General features: G+C 34.7%; 1 protein-coding gene across 1 annotated transcript; it reads left to right on the forward strand.

Moving 5' to 3' along the window:
* Positions 1-404: 404 nt before the first annotated feature.
* RASEF (RAS and EF-hand domain containing) lies at positions 405-18,617 on the forward strand. The gene is made up of 16 exons (XM_031056888.1): positions 405-544; positions 1,329-1,419; positions 3,903-3,998; positions 5,000-5,077; positions 5,597-5,712; positions 6,391-6,459; positions 7,359-7,443; positions 8,853-8,944; positions 11,633-11,867; positions 12,880-13,017; positions 13,104-13,251; positions 14,189-14,270; positions 15,316-15,430; positions 16,279-16,398; positions 17,393-17,469; positions 18,509-18,617. The coding sequence occupies exons 1-16, from the start codon at positions 516-518 to the stop codon at positions 18,615-18,617; spliced, it is 1,680 nt and encodes a 559-aa protein (XP_030912748.1). The 5' UTR covers positions 405-515.
* Positions 18,618-26,935: the final 8,318 nt, after the last annotated feature.

Consider the following 26,935-nt stretch of genomic DNA (forward strand, 5'->3'; position numbering starts at 1 on the left):
GTTGTCATTCATACCCGTGTTCAGTTCTTATGCAGCCTCCTGAAATCTTACATTTCTTCACGGATTATGATTAACATTAGAGCAATCAAGAAACTTGATATACATTGTGGGTTACTCCAGTGGCATTCTCTTCACTACACTATGAACAGAAGTAGGCAGTTTGGTTTTTTTTTTTAATTTTTGTAGTAGCTATATTAAAGCAGAGAAGTGGAAATGGTAAACATAATTTAAAGAATTTAGGCATACTGTACTGAGTGTTGAAAGCCTTTATCTAGCTTGCTAAATTTTAAAAACAGATAAAGAGGAGAATATCTTAATTTGTAGTACGTTTCTCAAACCTGTAATAGAACTTTGTTCCAAATAAGTGCATTAAAATGTGTATATCTCTTTTTTTCAGACAAGAGCAGGTCAGTGTTCTGTATCAGAACATACACATAGCAGAACCAAGATTAATCCAGCCATATGAGCATGTCATTAAGAACTTCATCCAAGAGATCAAACTTCAAAGCACAGAGATGGAAACTCTGGCCATAGCAGTAAAAAGGTATAGTGAATTGTGTTTCTAGTTCAGTTCTGCAGTTTCTTTTTTATTCCTCTTCTCTTGCTTTTATTGATTAAACTATTGAGAGTTAATGCTAAAATATGCCATGCAAAGTATTTCTGTAAGCTGAGTTCTGAAGTTAGTTTGTGTGCATACCCTTGTGCATAAGCACATATAGCAGCCTGCAAATGATTGCCTGTTCATACTTTTGATAAATTCTGGACCAAATTTTTGCAGATTCTGTTGTTAGTTAAATGCCTTAAAACATTTTGACTCCTCTTCCTTGGCTGCAGCTTTGAGTTTTATCATACATGTCCGCTATACTTTAATTTTAGAAATAATATTTTTGCTTTGTGAGCTTCAAGGACTGTATTTACCTGTTTTAACTACTTGGCACTGCTAGTCTCACATCATAACTGCCAAAACCAAACAGATTAGCTCAGAACAGAGATATTGTATGTGTGGGTGATGCAAGTTGCTTTTGAAGTCTCTTCATAGGATAACGAGGGGCACCTTTCATCTTTGTAAATTAATTTTAAAAATGCAGCTGTATTTAATGCTAATCATCAGCTTGCAGCTATTATTTAAAATCTAATTTGCCAGTATCTTCAAAATAATTTGGGATTTAGGTTCCTAGCCACACCAGTTTCAAAGTCTGGGCAATGTTAAACTGTTTCCCTGTCTTTCTGTCTAATTTGTTTCAGTTGAGGTGGGCAGGTAGTTTCACACAGTGTTTCTTTCAAGCTGGACGGCAATTTCTAAGAGAATATTTTCTTCTAAATTTTAGGGCTCAAGACAAAGCAGCAGTTCAACTCAGTGAGTTAGAGGAAGAAATGGAACTAAGAATACAGGCTGCAGAGCATAAAGTTAAAAAGGAAGTGAGTATTTTATATTTACAGCATTTCATAATTACTGAACTCTCAGTGATCTTAAGCAGGATTGATGGCCACGTGTGGTTTTGATCCTGATGGACTGACTCAAAGCTGCTCTAGGCAGGGCCTGGATGAAAAAATGCTATACATGAGATGAAAAATTGAATGATCTTAATGCTTTCCTAAAGAGGAATATCTGCTTAGGTGTAATAAACCAAGAAAAAAAAGTCTGTCCCTTTTGTGGGAACATACTGGCCAAGAAGAATTTCTTTTGAGACCAGTATTGAAAACAGACTGGAGAAAATTATATTTCAACACTAAAGAATGTAATCTAGTTCTCCTGGTAAAATAATTTATGTATAATTTAATGCTTTGATTATTGGTCCTGCTTTATATATCTGCCTGGAGTAATGATCTTTCTTTCCTCCATTCTTCTGCAATTACATTTTAGAGACTTCAGAGAGGGTAACTGTGATAGCTATGTGTGAGGGCCTGGGCCCCTCAGACTTAATGGGAAATTCTGTTTTGATCTACTCAATTTTATCTGTTTCAACCCACTTGCAGTCTATATGAAAAGGAGTAAAAATCCTCTTCTCTTACCCAGGGAGAGATATATTAGAGCCACATGTGACTGAATAATTCAAAGAAGCAAGATAAGCTCCCTGGTTAATTTTGAATTGTTACTACATTAATTTAAGATAAGCCAAACTTTATATGGGCATAACAGTTTGTGAAAGTGTTTTAATGGGGGCATAAGAAATGCTTTAATTAAAACATATAGTATGGGTATAATTATTGCTTGGTTGGACACATGGTATACTGAACATCTGTATATATTTGCTATGGGTTCTTTTACCAGAGTACTTGCAGAACCAGAAGTAACAAACTGCTGTCTGCCAGCTTGCTTATTTTAAGTAGTTCACACTAATTGATATGTGAAGGTAAATGGTATTCTGATTTACTTCAAGTAGCTTTTTTTAATATATGGGAGAAAACGGTCCTACCACACCATGAAAGCCTGTTGTGTTCCTAGAAACAAAATATAATGGCATAAAAATCTTAAAGATATCACGCCTGCCGAAAAAAGTGTGATTTGATGTGTTTAACTAATGGTAATGCAGCTCTTAGTAGAGATAAATTTTCACTTCCAGAGAAGCTAAGTTGTTAATGTTTAGAAAACAGATACATTTTCTCTGAAAAATTACTGTCCTGAAAAAGTGACAAATCACTGAAAAAAGCACTGAATACCCTTTTTCACTGCTTAAAAAAGATGACTGGGATGATGTGTGTGTTTGCAGTTATGTACTGGCATTATGCAGAAGTGGATCTTCTATGTATTACCTACATCTAGTCTGTGTTCTCAGTCACTGTTTGCATCTAGCCATAGGTACGAAAGATGGTCTGTTAACTTGTTTCTTACAAGGCTTTTTTAATTTTCACTCTCCAGTGTTCCTTGTAGCTCCTAGCTCCACATACCGCACCTACTAAAACGCCCTGAGTGTAAATGTTAAGTTATTTACTTTGTGGGAATGTACTAAGCCATTAATCTTAATGTCTGTAATCAAGGCTATTGTTTGTCAGAGTGATCTCACTCATGCCACCGGGACACCTGCTTCTGCATGAGCCTATCCTGTATTTTGTTTCTTCAAGGGAAGCAAATAGTTACCCAACAATACTTATGAGTCCATGTAGTTGGCAACAGTAGGGGTGTCCAACTTAAATTGATTACTTGGATTATTGTTTTAACACATGAATGCCAGTGTCACCTACAGGAAATTCTGAATTCTGAGCAAAATCTATGCCTGCCTCTTCCATGTGAAAACTCAACCTGTCTTATTGGCTCCACTTCTCACTGCTGCATTCTGACTTCTTGTGAAACTGGAGTCCCTGGGAGTGATTGGAGTGAGTGAAACGCACCAGTCAATAGCACACCACGTCCCGAGGGCAGTACTTGGTGCAGTCTCTAAACACAGGGACACACCTTGCGTATGCCCTGGTAAAAGATGGCATTGCTTCCATTTCCATCTGCTGAGACCATCCTGGTGATGTGGGTGATACTGAATAGACAGCAGTGAAACCACCCCCTTGTTTCTGTTCCTGGGATGGTACCATTTATCTAAAACTAGAGATTCTGTCATCTGCTTTTACTGACTATGGGCCTGTAATGTTCTGACACTTGCAAGCAAAAAAAAAATTAAAAAGAAAGAAGTAAAAAGTAAGTGACATTGAGAATGTTAAGCACAGGAATCATGAATGAAAAACACTGAATGGACCCATATCTTTGCTCTCATGCCACTATTTTATTTCTATGAGTGTTTTAGAAGTGGACTGCAATTACAGAATCAGAACCTATGGATCCTTCAGGAAGGGACAGAATAGAAAGACACATTTGTCTAAGCAAAAAGCATGTGCTTTCCAAACCGATGAATGAATTTTTTATAAACATTTGAAACCTGTCTCAGCTTCTAATGAGATTGAAAATATTGCAGGAGAAGCAAAAGGCTGAAGAAGCACTGAATGAGCTGAAACGCCAGTATGACACTGAAGTTGGGGATCTTCAGGTGACAATAAAAAAACTTAAAAAGGTAAGTGAGTTGAAGTCTGGTGAGTTTTTTTTAAGTATTTTAAGAGATCTTGAGCTTATGAAATGCCTCCCTCAAGATGGATAATCATAATTGTAGGTTTCTAATTTAATTTTTATTAGTAAATGGCAACTGTAGATAATTTTTAGGTTGTGTTGACATTCTGTGCTATTGTATTCATGCTGTGTAATTTGTTGAAATACTTAGGAAAGGGAGCAGCAATTATTACGTAAATTCTGTAGCTTAACAATTTTCTAGATCCATCAGGTTATTAACATTACAGTTATCTAGTCTTATGTTTGGCCCATTAGAAATAGTCCAATATATTGCCACTAAGTATTTGTAATTTATAAATAAAGATGGAATTTGCAACATGGATATTGTAATTTACATATAGTGCCTTTTAGTACCTAACTTTATGTATAGTGCCTTTTAGAACTCAGCTGCAATCTGAGATTATAATTTGATTCCTAGTAATGAAGTAAAATGAAATCTCAGATAGGAATGATGTTTTGGAATATTTTGTAATTTGGGTTTAATTTGACCTTGGTTTTTGCTATAAGTTTTATCAGAATTATAGCAAGCAAAGTGTATATATTTTTTGGGTTTTGTATTTAATTGCACTTAGAAGAACATTTGCAGAAATGGAAATTTCTTACAAGAAACATGAGAGCTTGTTGTCCAAGTACTACATAGCTGAGATAGTAATATTTTTTTTTTTTTTAAGTTAGGGTTTCTCTCTGTTTCTATCTTAGCAGCAGTCTTATGTGTCACTAGTTATGAATATTTTATACCTAAAGAGTGAAAAAAGCATATCAATTTTCTAGAAAGCCAGTGATTTTTGAAATAATGCTGTCTGCTAGTACATTCAGAAAAACTCTTTAAGTTTTAAAAACTTTAGTAACTGTAAAACCTTTTAAGGATTATTTATTGTGATTTTCATAAGGTTTTTTTTAATCAGAACAATCAAATAAATTACTTGTGAATTTTTTTAATACTTCAAGCTGGAGGAGCAGTCCAAGTTTGTCAATCACAGGGAAGATGTAGTTGAACTGAAAAAAAGGATACATGATATGTTGCTGGTAAGAGAATGTTATTATTATTAATGTATTAATTTAGCCTCAGTTTTAGTGTCTGCAATACAGATTGTTATACTTGGGGGGATTTGGGTTTTGATTTTTGGTGGGGTTTTTTTGTTTTTTTTTTTTTTTTTACATTTTGTATTGGTAATCTAGAAAGTAAACCTTTGAAGTCATGGGTAAGTGTGGGTGGATCTTTTAGGTTGAAAAAGAACCTGTTTAAATCTATACACATTCTATGTAGTACATTTAGAAATGGCTTGAGATCCTGTGGTCCCATTTTTTTCGTAACTGAATGGAAAATAAAAAAGTTAAGAGGTTCTCGCATGTTAATTTAATGACTTCTCTGTTGATTTAGCCTTCTTTAATTTTCTTTCCCTCTCTATGCCAAATTTTATAGTGTTTCATTTTTGTGTTACTTTGCTTTTTAAAAACTATGGTTTTTATTCTACTATTATAATATATGAACATTTTGTGGAGGTGACTATGACAGCTAACATCTAATATCTTCCTTTTTTGAAGGAAAATCAGAGACTTAGGAAAGATCTCTTAGAAGCGCAGACAAATATAGCTTTTCTGCAGAGTGAATTAGATACCTTGAAAAGCGAGTATGCAGATCAGTCTTTGAACACTGAGAGGTAAGTTAACCAAAATCTGTTCTCTGATGTAATTATTATGCATGCAGTTGGCAACTGTTATTTTCTAAATTTGCCTTAAAGAGTAGGTACATGTTTGATACCATGTCATCAATGCTGCTCATTTTTCTTCTAGGTTTCTGAAAGAGCAAGTTCTGGCTATGATGCAAACTCTCTCAATCTTGCAACAGTATCCATTGATTTTAGTGGGACTTTATTAGGAATAAAACAAGTACAGCATCAGGATTTTTTTTTCTTCATGGCTTGCACTCACATGAGGACCTGTATAAATTTTAGTTTTGGAAGCCTTCCATGTTTATCTTAACCATTTGTTTTTCTAAAATGAATGAAAGCTACTTCTCGTTACTCTTTTAAAGGAGCATAAAGGGCAGTTTCCTTGTGTGGTTATCGTCAGATAACACAAATTATATTTGAAGGGAAAAAGAGACAGTCCCCTGGTTATTTTGTACGACTTTCATTTTCATTCACAGTCTTTGTTGAGTTATAATTGCAGAGATTAATGAAGTCACCAAATTATGTTATTTTGCATGAAACTGCTCTTAGCGTATGTTAGCGTAAATGTAAACTCTGATGAAGGCAATATGGTGAAAATGTAAGACTATCCCATTAAGCATAAGTTTATTTAAGTCTGGTGTTTGTTTTTGGTTGTTTTTTTTCCAGGGATCTAGAAATTATTCGAGAGTATACTGAAGACAGAGATAATCTGGAAAGACAAATTGAAATACTTCAGTAAGTTTTTAGAAATTCAGTTTTTTTATTATCAAACTTTGTCCCGCCATATTTGAGATAAGTATGCGAAAGATCAGGTTGAAATTTGGGGAAGAGTTTCAATTTAAAATACTGAAATGGCCTAAATTATCATAAAAGGTGTTGTTCTCAACTGTCATAAATGTTACTGTGGTAGTAATTCTACAGTGGTACTGACCCACTAACACTTCAGTTGTTTTCTTTCCATTTCTTTTCTTAGCCCCACTAACTTTCATTTCTTTTGATTAAGCTGAATGTGATTTGAGTCTGTCCATGCTGTCATAAAAATTATTGCCTCGCACCTTTTTCTATTGGCTTTGCTTCTCCAGTAACTCCCTTATTGTTGTCTGGAAAGTACCGAGAGTGTGCAGTATTATACAATAGGTCCACAAGAAGGGTCATAATGAATAGATTTTTTAATATCTTTATTTAATATCCTTATCCTAAAAAAATTCTTTTTTTCAAGCAGATTAATTATATTTGTCTTCAGAATCACCTCAGCAATATTTAAAGGGTAGTAATTTTGTACAGAAATGGCTGGACTAGTTGTTTTATTGTGTGGGTTGTTTGTTTGTTTTTTGTTGTTTTTTTTTTTTTTTTTTTGGTTACCATTCCTACAGTACCTTTTTTTCCACTGATCAGAGACCAAGCCATACAAGTGAAAGTGGGCTTCCTGGGCTGCCACTGAAGCCTAAAATTCACGGTGATTTTTTCAGATAATTTGTTTGAGTATCTGTCAGTGTGTCTCCAGTTTCATGTTACTCTTTAGTGTTAGCTAAAGAAGAAAAGGGTTTTTTTTGGAAGTATTTTGAAAATTTTTCTTTTGGAGAGTTTTTCATGTTTTCTTGAGTTCTGCAAGTTGAACTGTGTTTCCTTGTTAGATCAGCTAATAGAAAATTGCATGACAGCAACGATGGTTTAAGAAGTGCACTTGAAAACAGTTTCAGCAAGTACAACAGATCATTGGTATGTATTTTTGGTTTTGTTATGTTGTCATAGAAGGTGAAAGAATCAGCACAATTAAACTGGTACCTCTCTGGGTACTGAGAAAATAGAGTTTTTTTCAGTGGACTCACTGTGGGAATACTCCTGTGTAGTTTTGTTACATTTTACTTACGTTTTGTTAAGTACTGGAAGTTTTGTTGGAGCACAGCTGCTTTCCAGGTGCTTTGGAAAATGACTATTTTTAAAAATATTCTGTGATATTTAATGAGGTGAATAAATCAACAGTTTCTCCTGCACTAGAGGGAATGTATTTGTGTTGTGTATGGGAGGGTCCTACCATTGACAACACACTTTCTCAGAAAACTGCCCTTTTTTAATAGCAAGGTCAAAACCTAATTCAAACTTTTGTCCTGGCAAGTCACTGGGAAAATGAATAGCACAGACTACTGATAGAGACCTTAGTCAGACCCTTTTGGGCTCTCAGAACTGCATTCGTGTCTGTTGTAGCAAATGTCACTTGAAATCCTCCAAACTAGAGAAAGGAAGGCTTGAAAGTAAGAAAAAACCTACTCTACACTGTCGTTTTGCAATCCTGTGAAACCTGTTAAAACTCTTAAAACTAATGATTGGGCATCATGAGGAAAGCAGATAGCTTTTTTAGAAGGATGGGACCAGAATAATGGGCCCACAAAGACAATACTGGACAGGAGGCAGGAAAATAGGGGTCAGTTCACTGCGTATTTGCAGTATTCCATACCAGTGAACATGAGTGCTATTTGTTGATACAAGCTACCAGTGCTTGTTGCTTTTTGTTGATTCAAGCTACAGATGCGACAATGGATACCATTTTCTACTGTCATGCCTGGAAATACAAATAAGCATATTACATAAAAAACAGAAGAAGTTGTTTCCAGTGAATAAATGGAGGCACAGCAGAATGTACAAAATACTTTTGTCACGTGCTGTTAGTCGAGACCTTCATGATCTCTCTTAGGAACTAGGAGGTAGCTCTCCTGAAACTATCTCAGCTAGTGACAGTTCCCCTTTTTTTCAGTATTTTTTTCAGTAGTCAGCATGCCATGCTTTTCAAAGCTTAGCATTTCTTAGTCTTGAGGTCAGAGTCTTGAGGTAGTCAATGAAATCATCCTCTTGGAAATTCTGTTATCTTTTGTAGTTGAACATGTCTAGTATGCTCAGTATAAAGGCAGTGGTGAAGCCTAAATGCTATAGGTAATAAGCCTTCTGACCCTCAGTCATATATGAAATATGACATATATATATATGAAATATATATATAAAATATAAATAAACATATATTAAATACATCCAATTTGTAATTTTGATGATGCACGCTTTTTTTCTGAACAAATCTCAATACAATCCTCTGTGTTCATCAAAGTTACAGTGCATTTACTATGTATCTGTTGCAGCGGTTGGCAAATACCTCACCAGGAAGTACCATTTCTAGAAGCAGTCCTAAATTTAATGGTGAACATTCTCCTTTAAACCCACGGTATGACAGGTAAGCCAGGCTTGCTTTTGTTAATTTGAGAATGGCTTTTCTTTCAAGATGAGATTAGTGTTAAGTAACAGACAGTGGTTCTGTCTGATTTAGAACAGATGTGTGACCATAGCAGATGATCCAAAATATACTAAAGTCAATAGGAATCTTCTCAATTACTTCAGAAAGCTCAGAATAACCCTCTTCAGTAGAAGCCATAAACTTATCGAGACATCAGACAGCCTCTTGTCTGGTCTTGGCTTCTTTTGATGCCAGTTTGAGTCTCAGCCTCTTTGTCTCCAAGAAACTATAAAACTCTTCTGAGGACCTTTGTTAGCCTTTCTCAGTACTTGAGAAATAAAACATTTTTGGTTTTGTGTGCCTTTTTTTCCTTATAATAATTAGTACAAATGTGGGCCTGATTCTTCAAATCACCTCATCTCACACTGACATGCAAGAGTAGTAGATGCACGTGGATATTTATGTGATAAGAGTATAAAAACACTAAGTTATCTAAATGCAATTAGATAGTCAGAGGTATTTATTTCTGTACTTACTAGATACATTGATCAGAACTTCCTCATCATTTCAGAGACTCACTGAAGACAGTGGGTACTGGAGGCAACTTGAGTGCTGTCAGTCATGTTGTGCTTTCACACTTGTTTTTTTAAGCAGATCCATCAGCAAAAATGTGTGTCTTTAATCAATTGATCGATTATTTTGTCTTCTTTTTCTTTCAGTGGTATTCCAAACCATAGAGAGATCTCTAATAGAGGTCTTAGTAGTCTGCCAGAAAGAAAAATATCTTGGATAGGAATTAAATTGACTTCGCTTCACACTTACAACATCCCCATTCATTCAGTAGTGTCCTTATTCTGTTTGTCTCCATGTGAGATGTGTTTGCTGGCTGTAAGGTTTTGCTTGTCAAAAGTGCTTTCCTGTTTCTGAATGCACAAAAACCCAATTCCCTAATGTTGGACCCTCTGCAAATTTTTAGAGGCATCCACTCTAAGTTGCATATTACATTCAGTAATTTTCTGAAGATGAGCTAAACCTCTCTGGAGGCTTAGTTATGTTGTTTTTTATGAATATTTATTAATACATGCCACATGGTGCAATTCTTGCATTTCCACAAAGTGAGAAATACAAGCCACTTTAGAAGGAAGTTTTTGTGGTAGAAATAAAGCTTAGTCTTAATATGTGTGACTTGGTAGTATCAAAAGACAAAAAGAGATGTGAATGTCCCAAAACGTGTTTGTTTTCAGTACTTTGTCTCCTGACATCAGATCAGCATTAAGAGGTATTGGTTTGTATACTAATATGTTTTAAGCAATCTGTTCTAAAATGCATGCTTATTTTTTTTTGTCTGTAAGATTCATCTTGGTCTAACTTGCTTTAAGCATATATGAAATTCCCAGCATTGAATTCATAGTTCACTGCAGTTGAGAATTGCCTACTTAAGAGCTTTATTTCAGGGAATGTGTGACAAGCTTAACTTTGTTACAGCATGCACTCCTCGCCAGCAAAGATCACATGCATACATATGATTATTCATTAGCCTGAAGGGGTGTAAATTAGATGGTTCTGAATGTTACTGGATAGGACAGTGATGCCACTGTCACCACCATTTGGCCAGGTGCAGGGAAGAATTCAACTCAGTAACAGCTTCATAATTTGGTGATTTTCCCCAGTGTACTCTCCTGTGTTGTGCCATCACACGGGAGCCCCTCTGGGAGCAAGCTGCTATTACAAGGATTGATGCTGACCTTGTCTGGTTTAGCAGGTCAGTGCATCACATCCATTCCCAACAGGGCTAAGCCAGACCCTCTTTTCTCTGCTATGACTTGGAGACCTTTACTGCCACACTTCTGTTGATGCCTGTCGCTGTCTTGCTGAACGAGCATGATAATTATTGTAGTAGCCATTGTAACCTTTTCTGTAAGATTTGTTTTCTTAGGATTCACTCTATTAACCTTCTTTTTTCTGTGGTTTTATTTGCATAAATAAAATATTTTTTTTTTCTGTAACCCCTACTGTCATTGCAGCATTCATTAAAATATTTCTATATATTACAGTATCCAGAAGGAAAAAAAAAAGACTTTTAAAGGAAGGTTAAGGGAAAAGAGAGGAATTCTGTGTAAAAGGTTAGGTTTTGCATAGCCTATCAAACTGTAAGAAAATTATTCAGTGACTGCTTCCACCATTACTGACCTCCTGAACTTGGCTACTCCATCTTCTATATTTATTAGCTGCTTCTTATTGGCATGCATGCCTCTGTGAACAAATGTATTAATTTAAATGAGATACAGTATGTCAAGGTCATTTTATGTCTTAGAGTAAGCCAAAATTCACTAAAACATCATATGTATTTTTCTTTTTCTCATGTCTTCATAGTACATCACTTTCTGAGTGTTTTTTAGATAGGCTTTTTAAAATTAACAGATAGTCATAATTACTGACACTTGGAAAGTCATCATCAGTAACACAGATTAAATAATTTGATTTGAACATCCCAAGACATATGATTGAGAAAGAAATTCTTTATAAAGGCAAGATAGGGATTGACATATGTCTTAAACTTAACATTAGCATTTTTAAGAATTGACTATTCAAGAAGGGCTCAGATTTTGTTGGGAAGAGCAATTATTTATTATTGGGATTTATAATATGGAATAATTTATTTTTCCCCATCCAATATTTTCTTATTAGGTCCTCTCATTCGTCTTGTGTCGATGAAGATTATGATTCTTTAGCCCTTTGTGACCCAATGCAAAGGATAAACTGTGAAGTTGACAGCTTACCTGAGAGCTGTTTTGACAGTGGTTTATCTACTCTGAGAGATTCAAATGAGTATGATTCAGAAGTGGAATATAGGCATCAAAGGATTTTTCGAAGGTCACAGTGTATGCAAGAAGGCTTTGGTGGTGATGCTTCTGATACAGATGTAAGTGCCAGATTTACTTCTTCTCTGAGAAAAGCCTTTGATTGGAGACAAAATTAGCTTCCTGTTTTTAAAGTAAAATGGATCTTTGCCCACAGGCCAATTAAAAGTAAATATTTGGGTCATACGTATTTAAATTAATTATTGAACATTTTTTGAGAATGTATATGTATTTCTCTTTTTGAATTTACATTTTTTGATAGGTTTTTGAGGTAATAGCTTCATTTTTTATGTTTATGTGGTTTTTGAAGTTTGTCAAACTTTATGCAGAAAGGAGCTAATTTTCTAATGATAAAAAAGTGGATAGAAATAAAATAGGTTTCTATTCACTTCCTCTTACTGTGCTGTGGCAGTGGAGAAAAAAGCACGTATGAGATGGAGTACTGTTAGTTCACACATTGACTTACAGGCTAAAGTCTTGGAGAATTAAAAAAATCTAAGAAGGTGTTACTGTGTCTGTTTTATTGCTAGTAACATTCAAAGAGTTTCTGAGGACTACATAGTAAAAATAATATCAAGCTCAGTGTAATATGTTTTTTTTTTAAAAAAAACAGTTCATTTAGTAGACATTAATCTCTGTGGAGACTTTGCTATGAATAATGTTGATTACAGCTGTGCTCTACTTGATTTAGGTTCAGTAGTGTTAGCATAGAGAGTAATGTCTTTGGGGAAATTCTTAATGTTTGCAAAATAAGCTTTGAAATAAAGTATTGTCCTTTAAAATTGTTTATTGTGACTTTGTTATAAGCTGAAATTTTCTTATAGAAATTAGTTTGCTCTATTAGAGTACTGAAAGAATGGCTGCCAAACAATAAAAATGTTAAAAGGCAAAACGTAGATTATACTGAGCAGCAGAAATGAATGAGAACAGAATTATCACAGTATTTTGATTAGAATTGCACAGCTGTATCTGGTCATTTATCTCTGTTTAATCCAAACTGTTGAAATGTTTTACTCAGTCTTAGCTGTGCCTTTCCAGAAAAACATACTTTTCTCATCAGAGACATACTTTCAGGTTCCAGAGATCAGAGATGAAGAAGCATACAGTCCTGCTAACAGCACTGCAGTTTCAGACTGGAAGCCCTCACGACCAGTTAGTCGAAGCAGCTCAGTTGCTTCAACGAGGAAATACATATCTGCTCTCACCCCTCAGGTAACCAGTTCTTCAAGGGAAAAATGGAACAGAAGAGGGGTAGGTTTTTTTATGAGTTGTTACAGAGGGATTCTTTTTATTTTCAGTCAGATGCAACTGAATGCACTCCAAAATACCCCAACACAGAGAAGGCTTACAAGATTGTTCTTGCTGGAGATGCAGCAGTGGGAAAATCCAGTTTTCTTATGAGACTTTGCAAGAATGAATTTCAAGGCAATACCAGTGCAACTCTAGGTATAGTTGGTGTTCTTCTTAAAATATTGAAATTAATTTCATTGTTATTTTGCAGTGAAGAGGATGAAAAGCTTGCCTTTGTGATTGCTTGCTAGGGATATACACTAGGGATATATATGCTAGGGATATACACTAGGGATATATATGCAGGCTGTGAGACCTAATTGAGTACTAAAGCTTAGTAATAACAGCTGTTTGTAGTAGAAAGTAGAGTACTGGTCTAATTTAGTTTTTCTTCATGAAGCCTCTTTCTGAATAACACAAAACACCAGAGGAGGAATGTCAGTGTATGGAACTTCCAGTGTGTGTATGAGCTTTTCTGCATTTTTCATTGCTTTCATTTTCTCAACGCTTCTCTCTTTCCTTAGTATTTCATACTATCCTTTCATGTCTTTCGTATTATTTTTTGTTGCAATTTCTTCAAAGTGTTATTGAAGCTTTGATTTAAGTACAGCTAGAAGGATTTCTGACTGACTTCTTCTGTATATTAGTATACTTGTCAGCTAACAAACTTAAGTCTTAAGGATTCCAAAGACTGAATTTTGTCTTCCATTCAAATAATACTTTTATGTTTGTCTTATTGCCTCTTGTCAGGATTTTTGTTCTAATTTATCTTTTTCTTCCTTGGTATATGAAATCAAGTTTTTTATAAAACATTTTCACTTCTTTGATAAAACTGTTTAACAAAATAAAGCAGAAAGAGTTCTTGCTTGTTGTTCAGAGTGCAATTTATATCAATTCTTCTCCGAAAAGGCAAATACATTCAGGGGATTATTGCAGTTCAGAAGTATGGGCATGACTGACTGAAATCTCACGAACTATTAAAAAAGATGAATTTTGGATAAACTGTTATATGTAGCCCCTACCTTTTAATTATTTGTGGTTTCTTTAAGATTATTGATGGGTTGTTTTAGACTATACATATGATTCTTTTCAGGTGTGGATTTTCAAATGAAAAGACTAATTGTTGATGGAGAACCTACTGTATTACAGCTGTGGGACACGGCTGGGCAGGAGAGGTTAGTGATACCCTGCACTTCACCTTATTTGAATTATTTTGTTATTATTATAAAAGTCATTTGCCTTTTTTCATCTAGCTGGAAAAAAACCCATTCATTGTATGGTCCATATGTAAATATCTGTAAAGAGATGCAATTTTTCTCTGCTGAGACCTCAAGACAGGTGGAATGTTTATGTGTTATCTTTGATCATGCTTGAGGTATCAAGAGAAATAGTTGAGGTTCACTGCAGGATTAATTAACTAAATCTGTGTGTCCCTCGTTGGCAATGCTAAGCAATGGAGTAGATGCATATGGTTTCTTCTGTTTTTAATCTTTAGCTTTCTTTGTTCTTATACACCTGTATTTTTAAGCAGCCTTTTCTTAGAGATCCCCTTCCCTTCCTCCCCATCTCCTGTTCTTTCCATGAAAATCGTGGTCCAGATTTGCATTGTATTTAGTATATAAAAACTTCTTTCCAAAGACTTTGGAATTCTGTCAAAAATATCTTTGTATATTGCTGAGTTTATATCCATGATTCTTCAAAATATTGTGTAAAGTTTCCTCAAAATCCTATGACATCTTTACTTCAGAGCCATTACTTCTTTACAAACAGCTTTTAGGGCTTATTAAAAGGTTAATCTAGTGCTGTCGAAGTCAGTTTAAGATGTTAATTGACCAAGATTTGTGTTGGCTGTATGTAGGTAGGGATCCAATCAGCCTTCTTGTCATGTAATAAATTTGTGAAGAATATTTTAATATCCATTGTAAATACCTAGTTACTATACTTGGTTGAGTAGATTGTATATTGAAAGATTGTAGATTGTGGATTGAAAGTTCATGACAAAGATGGCTGTAATTGATCATGAAGTCCTCAAATAATTTTACTGGATTTCTATCTTTCAAAGGAAATAAAGTGAGCAATCAGTTTAGGAAGTTGCATGTGGGTGGATCATAGAATCATAGAACCATTAAAGGTGGAAAAGACCTAATATCTTAGTGATATTGAACTGAACTATTATTTGATAATGTGGCCTTATGCAAATATTTTCTTTTTTTCTAAAAGATTTCGAAGTATTGCTAAATCATACTTCAGAAGAGCAGATGGTGTCTTACTGCTATACGATGTAACATGTGAAAAAAGCTTTATTAATGTGAGAGAATGGGTGGATATGATTGAGGTAAGACCCTTACATATGTTAGAACTTAGAAGCTATGTTTCACTGCATTATTAGTTTTTTATTTATAAAATTATATTAGATGTAAATTGTAATTATCCAGACTGGAGGCTCTCATAGAAATAAAAGCTGCATGGAAGTCCTAAATGTATCCTGACATACTCAGAGTTCAATCTGATATATTTTTGTGTTAAAGGATGTTGTGCAATGACACTCTTCCCATTCATTTCCTTTTGAAGTGAATGTGGCAGCACATTTCAGATACCTTCTTGTGGATGGCTTGAATATTCCTGGGAGTCTTTGCATTTTAAACCAATATATTAGATTCTGTAAATCAGCTTTATCTTAAGTGAAATTTTCGGTATTTCTACTTGTACTTCTTGTTTTTTTATTTGAATATGAATTTGCATTTAGTGCAAGGGGTTTTTCTCTTGTGCTGGGGATGCTTAATAAGAGGGAAAGTGGCAAACAAAATACTTAGTTCATCTTCTGTGAAAGCGTTTTCTTTTAGTCATGGTATCGGAGTTGGTTACTTTTCCCTTAGTAATTTTGTCATACATGGTTTAGATGCAGTAACCAATTCCATTAGACTAACTTAACACATTAAATTCCTTTTTGGGAAACGAGGCTTATGGGAATGGAAACACATCTTTGCAGGCTGATAGTTAAGCTGACTGCTTACATTTTGAGTGGTTTATAGAAAGTTCTCAGCATAGCTTTCATAATTTGTCAGTTTTTTTCTACTAGTGTATAAGACTTTGTGGAAAGGAAGTTGATATGACATGATGATGTTAGCCACTTCTTTGTATTGTGAGTGTTCTAGCAATAAGGAAATAAAATTCTCCTTACAGGATGCAACTCATGAGAATATTCCAATTATGATGGTGGGAAACAAGGCAGATCTCCGTCAAGATGTTACAGAACAAGGGCAAAAGTGTGTGCCTATAAACTATGGAGAAAAGCTGGCTATGGTAGGTCCAAGTGTACCTCATTAGTATAAAATGGTTTTAGGAATTTTAATCTGAAAACCATGTGAGAAACTAGTAAACAAAGGTAATTTTATGCTCATTTGTTAATGAGGATTCATGGATACTTTGCATTAAACTATCGTGTTTTGATGGTGTTTGCTGGGTTAAATCACATCTCAGTGTCTGCTGAGCTGAAGTTCATTATTGGCTCTGAAGGACTTCTCAGTCTTTCTCATAAAAAGGTGGATGGACAGATGACTGAGTTTTTCTGCTGCCGAATAGAAGTTGCCAGTTCAAACATGAGGAACACTATTGATTGATTTGTGTCTGTTCAGATTTTGTGTGGAGTAGTTTCATCTTCAAGAGATTCTTGTATTCCTGCCACGTGTGCAGAAAGAAAAAAGGAATTGTCTGCTACAAATAGAAGTGTGAGCAAGTTTTTTTTGCATGTATTTATATGGGTGAAAGTGATGCACAAATCCTGCATTTTGTAGAATAGGAGGAGTCTTAAGGGTCTTGAGTGGCTGAGTGCTTGCATGAGTGATTGATTATACTGGGGCAGATACTATGTCTGTTACTTGTGGAATGAGGTTTTTTTGGTTAACCTACAATAACCAGATGCTGTAGTTAACAGTAGCTAGCAAATTAGGTTAAGTAACCTGTCCTGGCCACTTTCTTACTATTTTGCAGTCTTGTGGACAAGAAGATTGAGTTTGAGCATTAAGCTTATGATATGGCTTTTTTTTTTTCAGTTTATTAATTCGGAATATACTGATTACAAACCAGAAATAATTAAAAAACAACTAATATTTTATTTCACAGTACTAAAGAGAATGTGTTGGACAATGAAGAACACTAACAGAAATCCTGTTCATTTAAATGTACTGTCATTCTTTGTGTTATTCGGGAAACAATTTAACAATTTGTAGTTAAATGTACCCATTCACATGGGAGCCATCTCAGATCAATTAGCTTAACATTTTATTTTTACTCACAGACTTACAATGCACTATTCTGTGAAACAAGTGCTAAAGATGGATCTAATATTGTAGAAGCAGTTCTTCATCTTGCTCGGTAAGTAACTATGTTTTATTTTCACCTAAACACATCTGAGTATATTTTATAAGAGAACGTTGTATGTGAATGCACATAGAAAGATACACATATAGTTTTAAAATTGTACCAATGCTAAAAATAATGTGAAAAGAATACTGTGTTAAATCATTATAGATAAATGCAAGATGGGATGTATTATCAGTTTAATGAAGTAACATTTTTGCTTGAAAATGTTACAAAGCTCTCTCAATAATTAATATTTAAACCAGGAGTCAGTTACAGAGCCCACAATTTTAAGACCTGTTTGCTGAGTGAATTGTAATTTTAATTGCACACGGATTTGTTTTCTTGACACTTTCATAATTTATTTTGAAATGTAATAATTCTATGTGTAATTATTTTTAATTCTTTTACACATATTAATATGTATTCAGTTTTATTACTGACCATTCTAATTGCATTTTTTTTTTATGTCCGCTTCTCTAAATTATTTACAGATAGAAATTCTGTTTATGTACATTTAGCACGCTGGTATTTCTGTTATAGTGTGTGATTCAAACCCTTTTTGGTAAAATATAATTTTGAAAGGCCTGTAAGAAAGAAGAAATGGTTCCAAGAAAATGGTCTGTAACCCATAATCAATCATATGTGCACAGCTTTTAAGTCTGCATTTCTATAAAACATCCAACAACGTGCATTTTTTTAATGAAAGTAAATTCATACTTGAAACTGAAGTTACTTGGTTTTGTACTTAGAGCTATGAACATACTCTTTTTTTCCAGCAAAAGAAAATGGAAGATAAATCAGAACATGGGGGAGTTACTAGATATTAAAAAAATGTATATTTTTATCACTATGAATTGAATAGAAACGTCAATATGATTACCAAATTGGAAACTTGTGAGACACATTGATTCTGTGCTTATTTTACATTGCATTAGCCATACAATAAATAGTGATGAACTCTGCAGCTTATAGTGGTAAAAACAGAAGATGAACATGAATAGAAATGTGTTAATTGAGTGTAAGTCTTTGTTTTTCTTTCCTTTTTTTACAGTGAGGTGCGAAAACGAAGTGATAATCAAGATGATACAAGATCAATAACCAGCCTGGCTGGGACGCCTGTTAAGAAGTCAGCACTCACGAAAAGCTGTTGCAATGTTTAAATGACAGATAATTTTCCTTAACTAAATAACTTGTATATTTAAAAAACCCAAGCTAACAACTAAACCAAAATATTTCAGTAGTGTTTCCTTTTTAATATGGATTTATACATTTGTATTTTAGAAGCTACATATAATGTTCAAAATCCAGACTCTACTTTCTACTCATTCAAATTTGTGAAATTGCTTCACCCCATAGACTCATTTTCAGTTCTTTAAAGTAATATTATTCAGTGCAATGAGCTCAGAATCAATGCTACAGTAGTCACTGCATACAGTATTGTAATATATATTATTGTCTCTACCTGCATCTTTCTTTATGGCATTCGTATTTCTTATATACAGAACATAGTAATGTCCAATACCACTCACAGGTAAAGGAGAAATTACAGCTTCAGTTAATATAATCTCTTTTTGATCAAGTCTGCTTATCTAGTTTTTGACAGCCTTAATTATATGTTGATTAAACATTTCTTAAGAAAACTCCAAATCATTAAGGGTTGCCTAGGTCCAAGTAACCCCTAAGTTTAGGGGAACCAGAATGGTCTTTATCAGGAGAAGACAGTGGCAGGTGCATGGTATACTGTTGTAGCTCCTCAAAATTTAGCTAGTTAGAATGTATTTCATTTCGAGTGTTGGGGTTTGACTAAGAAGTGAGAAATAGACTTTTGAACTGATCCTACACAGCTAAGAGGTGAAAGAAGCATTTGTCTGGACTATTGCAGTTCAAAATTCCAGAGAGAATGTAACACCTGTGATATATAGGATTGCTGAAATAAGTTATGATCCAATATCTAACTGCCTGTTTAAGTTAGATCATTATTGTTACTACAGAGTGGTACAAGTTGTAATTTTTCCTTTGCTTTTTCAAATATCTTCTATTCAGTCAGTAACTGAAGGATTGTAATAGTACATAGGAGTCTGATTTAATATATATTTTAATGCATTTTTTATAAGTTTTAAATCAGCAGGTGAAAGAATTGCTGCACATGCACAAGCGTTTGTATAAATTTTTCAGTAAAAGGGAACCCTGGAATGAACAGCAATCACTTTAATGAGAGTTCCTTCAACTGATTTTAAAAAAGTTCTGAGGAACTTACCAGAGGGTGGTAGCTTTAGGTGTCAGCATCTCTAAACTGAATTTTGCCTAAAATATTTCTCAAGAGTTCCATAATAGAGCAAAAAATTGTGGGCATTTGTACAGTTAGAGGTCAAAATCCAGTTTTTCTTAACTTTCATTGATTTTGATCAAAATAGCATAGGACCTTTTCAGAGCCAGAAAACTGTTGTCTCCTCTGTTTCCATTAATAAAACATCTCCAAGCTGAAGCCTAGTTCAGTAAATCAAACCTGGATAAAGTTTTATCAACTGATGGAAAAACCATATGACTAGCAGCTGTTTGCTGCATTTTATCAGCACTGTATGGCCTGTACTATGTTATCTCTTGTATAAAACGTGGGGATCTGAGAAACAAGAAGGTTCATAATTTACAACTAATAAAAAGGTTTCAACTAGGAAAAGAATTGTTTTTAGACATCCTTTCAAATCTGTAATCAGAGCAGCTAATCCTTGGGTAATTATCAGAAAATTTTTTACTAGAAGAGAGAAATCTAATGCCAGAATTAATAAGACATTTTGTTTCACTGTATAATAGTTCAGACCTGGAAGACAAAACATGTTTGGTGAGGGTTTTTTGAAGTACTAGGAGAATCTTCACATGCTACGTGATTCCATGCAGGAAATTTCAGGGTTGAAGCATCTTTCCCCACAGCAGTACAGGATGCCTCACTGTAGTTCTGAGACTTATCTGAAGCATGTGGCAGAGAATACAGGATGCTCAAATGTATCAGGAATATGCCTAATCACATACATATTGTTTGCTGTTAGCCCTATATTATTAAAGAAAAAAATACAGCTTCAGTTAGCTTTTTTGAGGAGAAAAGCCAAATTTGACTGGCTGCTTTGATGAGGGCCTCTTCTGTGTTCTTTGTGTGAGCCCTTCCCTTTGTCCATATGAATGAAATGGAAGTTAAATTATTTTGGGAAGTGTTTGCAATAGGGAAAAGAGAGGAAGATTATATAGTCCTTGGTTTGTGAAGTGTGAGCCTTCAACATGTAGGCATTTGCATTTTCTCAGGATAAGATCAAGATTATAAATTGTTACTTATATTCCAAAAATGTTTCTCATTCAGTGTTGTTAGCTTGGAGAGCCTGGACTAGGGATCAGTGTTCTATGTGTGTGTCCTGAGCTACTGTGTTTGACCAGCTCTGTGGTCTTGGCCTCCAGTAAACGAGGTGCAATGTTTGCTTAAACATCATTGACACACCTGCATGAGCAAAGTGTTTTGGCTGGATACAGAGAATCACATAAAGTGATTTGCAGGAAGGATTTCTGGAAGTGGTCTTGTCCAGCCTTCCAAGGACTCGAGCAGAGACGGACTTTGGCTAGCCCTAGATTTGGTTATCTGTGGGGTTGGATAGCTAGCCTGTGAAAATGCTCCAGGACAGAGGTACTACTACCATTCTGGGCAACATGTTCTCATACTTGTCCTCCTTTTCTGGATAAACATTCCTCTTCATGTCCAACTTCAGTTCCGCAAATGACTACAAATTTCTACCAATTTTCCCCCATTATGTGGAAGAATTTGACTATAATCTTGGTGATTTCCCTTTCAGTATCTGTAGCTCTCCCTTGGCCTTCTCTCCACCAGTATCGCAACATCAGGAGTATCTCTTGCAAAATGTCTCTGGGTTTCACCTCCCAGAATTAGCAGCATGCATGCATGTGTAGTAATTGCTTTCATATCTAATATTTTTATCATACAGAGGGTGCCATGAGAGTATCCGTGTTTGTAGAGAGGCTGGTTGAAGGATGTAAGTTCAGGGACTTGTCTCCATACCAGTTTTTTCCCTCTCTGCAGGCCACTGATGTTTTCAGTACTTTTGTTCTTCATTTATTTTAATAACCAAAATCTACCTTATGTTATTTAGTTGAATTATTAGTCTGAATCAATTTGTTAAGTTCTGTAATTTTTTTTTTGTGTCATGTAAAGCAACTTTAATTTGAAACAGTGTTGTTTCCTAAATAAGGTTCAGGGTTGAAGGTTGTTAGCTGTTAACAAAGTTTTACCTTGGAGTAAATTTATGATCAACGTCTAGAGGACTGAAAATGCACTATTAAATGGGGATATAGCTATAGCTCAGTTGGAACTCATTTTAGAAATCCTGTGATGGTCAGCTCCATCATATTTTGAATGTTCACATAATACTGTGTTGAATTTATATTAAAGCAAAAGAACTTGGAATAATATTTAAATCTAGAAATTAAAGCATGTATGTATATGTGGAAATAATGAATGCATAATTTTTTCTGTTGTTTCACTTTAAAAGATTACATTGTCTTCAGCCTAAAAGGTAAAATGGCAAATATCAGCTTTATGCTCTGACATGGTTGCACTATTGTCCTTTGAATGTTTTTATGGTTTTGTTTAGTACATAAGAACTGTTCATTTAATCATACAAATTTATTTTTTTAGTTGGTGAAAGTGTTCCCTTAAGACATGTATTTATTTGAAAAGGAAAGGTCTTTTATGTTTTTCTTCATGATCTGTAAATAAATTATTTTTATTCAGTTGACATGGAAATATTATTTTATCCTGTATTTTTGACCCTTTTTAATTGTAACTTATTACACATTTCTGAGGCAATCATTCCTATGACACGCTCCAAAAATGTTTTGATCATGTAAGTTCTTGTAACCACTTTGTGCCTGTTTAGTATATATTACTGGCTTAATAAGACAAACTTCAGCTTCTAAGTTCTGTTATGGCTTTACATGGCTTAAGTATTTTTCTGTGTAACTACTTTTGTATTGACTAAAAAAATCCTCTGTTAGGAAAAAAAATTACAGTCATAAATCTGTATAAGATGCTAAAATGTAGTTTAGGGAAAATATCTATAGGCCACTCCTTCAAGGAACATCGTTCAACTGTGCATACATGCAGATCTCCAAATAAAGTAATAAGTTCTGTGCTAGTGCAGGCAATCCACATATATATCCTTTTAAAGAGGTTTTCTATTTTTTCCCCTATCAACTGCTGTACAGCAATGGTAGGGTAGCATTTTAGGTAAAAATACTGCAGTCAACGATCCCCAATTCATAAACCAAAGAGAATAATATATTCATGGTACTTCATTATATTATAAAGAAATGTATTTTCAAGATGTTTTTAGTTATGTTAGTTAATTGTAAAAATGGACTAATATCTCAAGTACAGTTCCAGTGGCCTTTACTACTACCTCTGCCGGACTTGATACAGTGTGTAATTCTCTAACGCTGTCTGGGCTACTTATGGATTAGAGGAGCTTTTTAGAGTGCCAGTTATTTTATTATTTATCTTCCACTGTATTACTATCAGTCCTGATCCTTTCTTACTGGTATCCTTAGGACTAGTAATACCAATATTTGTCATTATTAATTTTTAAAAACTATTCCTTATTTTGAGGAAACTTCCTGTAAAAGAAAATGTGACTCAATATGTAAAGTGTTACTGAGTATGTACAAAGTCCTTTCTCTGCAATTCTGCTCCTTGAGTTACGGCTTCAGATAGCTGGACTAATACAAAATCAATCATGAAGTGGCTGAGTAACAAATAAAACCAAGCTGTGAAAGTTTCCCACTGAATATAAAAGGAAGTATGTAAAATGTGAATCTGTTTTTAAAATAGTATGAGGAAGAAATTGTACCCATTGTGTGTTCATCTTTCAATAAAAGTCTGTATATGCTATAAATAATTCTAAATTATGAAAAGTTTTTAAAAATTTTATACAACTAAAACTGGATTTACTGCAGCTTGTCTCTCCTTGAAACAACTGATCCTTTACTGTAAGTTTGTATATATATGTTCAAAACTGACACCTTTCCTGTATTAAAAATTACTGTATAATAAAATACGCTTCAATAGCCATTTTTCTTCAGTGTATTTTCTTATCAGTACACATGAACAGCAGTCCAGCGTAACATCTGTGACCTCTGAGCTTAATGTTGTTGTTGTTCACCAACTTCTGCAGCCTGTTGCGTGCAAGAGTGATGCAACTAAACACCGGTATCTGGCTGCCTCCAAATTTTTAGCCCCAATGAACAGTCATTAGCTTTGAGCTGAGAGATATCTCTCACTGTGATTCTCAAATAAATCTTCTGTACTTCTTTACAGAGATGCATTAACCATGCTGTCCCTAACCACTAAGATGTGATATTGGTAAAGTAAGAAAGAAAAGAAGATAAGTAGCCCAAAATAACAAGCCTCTTGCAAATATGCTTAGTGTAAGACTCTAGGCATCAAGCAAAGAATACTTAGGGGGACATATATCAAAGACAAAAAATGCCCCAAAATACAAATTAAAAGCTGCATCAGGTAAAATTGGCCGTTTAAATGTTACCATGGAATCACAGAATCATGTAAGTTAGAAAAGGCCTCCAAGACCGAGTCCATTGGGTAAAACCAAGTCCTGTTCTTCTAAGCTCACATGTGACTTCGCTAATGATCGGATTTGGAGCTAAAGCATGAATGTGTGCTGCTTTCTGAAGCAGAACAATAAGCCCTGGAAGGATGGTATGGGGATGGGGGGTGTGTCACTGTCAAAATGCCCTTTTCAAAACCCAATTTCCTTTCTTTTAGAACTGAAGACATGATATTTGATTTCCTCTTCAGGCATTTTTCCCTTTTATTTTTGTAACCTGTTCTTCACCAGCCACAAAAGCAGTAAGAATTAAAATATGGTTTTGCTTCCTTTATTGTTTCCACAAATTAAAAGTTATTGTTGAAACGGAAACATTTAGCCATATTTAGCACCTGATGTTATCAATGTATAATCAGAAACTTTTTATAATGTTACACTGGGGGCTAATCTTTGCTGACATAGTCAGGGAAGTCTAGTTCACCAGCTAGTGGTGTAAACCAAGTAAAATTAGACATGCAACAACAAAAGCTAGTCTTACTGCAACAAAAAATACACACCTGGTAGTTTTGTTTCAACTTTGTTACTTTCTGTCAATAATCACAGATTTTCTAAGAACTTGCTATTGTTTTCATTTTGAAAAAGGTATTTTAAAAAAATATTACTTAGAAATAGGAAACATCAAAGACAGAATCAAGGATCTTGTCCTTAAAATATGGAAAAAATAGTCTGCGTTCCTTATGATCAATGACAAAATGTAAAATACAAGGAAAAAAGACTGGGACTGTATTTAGTACACAATGTTGACTGCCTCATATTTGTTTTTCCTGAAAGTAGCTTTCCACTTCAGTCTGTATCCATTCCTGTGGAGTGTTTCCTTTTTGTAGCTTTTAGGGTATTGTTCTTTTCATGTCACAAACATATTTTTAGAGAGGTAACTGTAGTTGGATTAGTTGGAGAAAATCTTCAGAAATTTTGCAGTAAATTTATCAAAGTTCTCTTTATCAGTTGAGTAAGTAAAAGTGCCTGAGATTTGCAATGGTTCCACAAAAAAAAGTCACTTAACATTTCTATTCTGAATATATGCACATTCTAAGATAAAATGAGGAAGCAAATTAACTGTGAAAAATGTCTAACTAAAACCAGGTCTGTGAGAGCAGATGGTACTGTATGAAACTATGTGTGTAAGTGATGAAAATAAAAGTAGAAGCTATTTATTGAGTGAAATGTTTTAGATTAATCTAAACCCCAAACTGTGAATTATAGTACCAGTTTGTGAAGTAGTTGATATTTTCCAAAATACTTCTGCTAGTGTTTATGCTAAACTGAAGACATTGTTCTGGCACCATCAGTGCTGTAATATTAAACTTTTCCATAGCTGAGTTCTGGACCACAAGAATCCTAGCTGAACCATACACAGCCCTTGCCAATTCTTATTCATTATACTTATTGATCAAACTCAAACTGGTGGGAATCTGAACCAAAGCTGTATAGATGAACTAAATTCTACTAAGAGATTTCTGCAAATGCACAAGAATACATATGCTTTTTCCACATTTGTTTCCAAGTCATCAGAAGTGACCAAACACAAGTGATAGTGTAAGGCTAAGCAGTGACTAGTAAACTTGGTTTGTATAGCAATGTTCCAATTCTGGAAAATCACTTTTAGGGAGCTATATACACATACCTGTATACACATAAACATTAGAATATGTACTCTTTCTTCTTTTTTTTTATATACAAACATGCACACATATATGTATATATGCTGCGTGTGTATGTGCGTGTGAAACAATGATTACTGTCTTTCCCTTAAAAGAATTAAAATCCTGCATCACAGAAGCCTTTCTGTAGTGGTTTTCATAAAAGATAAGGGTGACATCAGTCATCTTGTCATGTTTTTTTCTCAGTGTATGTCTGCTCTATATCCAAAGCTGTGTCTTGCTAAACATGTATGGCAACTATTACTTTTGAAAACCAGAGAATTTTTAGTACTTCATTGCAAAGTGTTGTGGGCTACTTTGCATATAGAATCACAGAATCACTGAGGTTGTAAAAGATCCTAAAGGTCATCAGTCCAACAATTAACCCTGCAGTGGTGTCACTAAGCCATGTGTAAGTGCCACCTACTCGTCATTTAAATTCTTTCAGGGTTGGTGACTCAGCCAGGTCTCCAGGTGTTGGAACCCAGGGCACAGGGAATGATTCTCTGCCTGTCCTGAGAAGTCCTGATCCCCAGGAGAGCACTGCTTTTAACCTTCGTCCATAGAGAAAGCTCCCAAGACTTTGGGATGAATTGGAATCTATGACTGTGTGAAATGTAGCGTTTATCACAGAGTGAAAAACTTAGAGTTTTGGGTTTTCAGTATGGAGGTAAATAGAAGACAGGATTGAGGATTTTGGGCATTGTCTGATCTGCCTCTTGTTCTTCATCTGCTCAATTTTCTGCAGTGTTGGTGGCACCGGGTGATTGGTTAGAAAGAACCGCAATTCAGATATTGTGTGGACAGACAAATAATTAGTTATTGGTAGAAAGGTAGAAAAAGAATATGTTCTAAAAGCTTTAAAAGACCTTGAACCAGTGTGTCTTGTGACTTTTAGTGCCTTATCTTTGTATGCTAGGTCTGGCATGTGTACAGTGTGCTGAACTTTTGATAAGAGAAAAATAAGAATCTGAAGACGAAAAACCAAGAGTCCTGTCCTTCTCTCATTCCTGGCACAGAACTTTTTAGGGGTCTCCCCATCAGAGGGACCCACAAGGGAGTTTCTACACCCTGGCAAGGCTACTGTAACAATTTTTGTATCCCTTTCTGTATTTACCTGAGAATGTGTATCAACTTTTGAGTATAGAAGTGCCTCAGAAT

Source organism: Geospiza fortis, unplaced genomic scaffold (assembly GCF_000277835.1).
Source record: "Geospiza fortis unplaced genomic scaffold, GeoFor_1.0 scaffold12, whole genome shotgun sequence".
In the NCBI taxonomy this organism is placed as follows: domain Eukaryota; kingdom Metazoa; phylum Chordata; class Aves; order Passeriformes; family Thraupidae; genus Geospiza; species Geospiza fortis.

What these genes read in the sequence shown, in the direction of transcription:
- RASEF (XM_031056888.1), top strand. Translation starts at nt 516, where the DNA reads ATGGAAACTCTGGCCATAGCAGTAAAAAG. An exon ending in GCAAGTACAACAGATCATTG is followed by an intron (nt 7,444 to 8,852) that starts GTATGTATTTTT and finishes TATCTGTTGCAG; the next exon opens with CGGTTGGCAAATACCTCACC. An exon ending in GTGATGCTTCTGATACAGAT is followed by an intron (nt 11,868 to 12,879) that starts GTAAGTGCCAGA and finishes ACATACTTTCAG; the next exon opens with GTTCCAGAGATCAGAGATGA.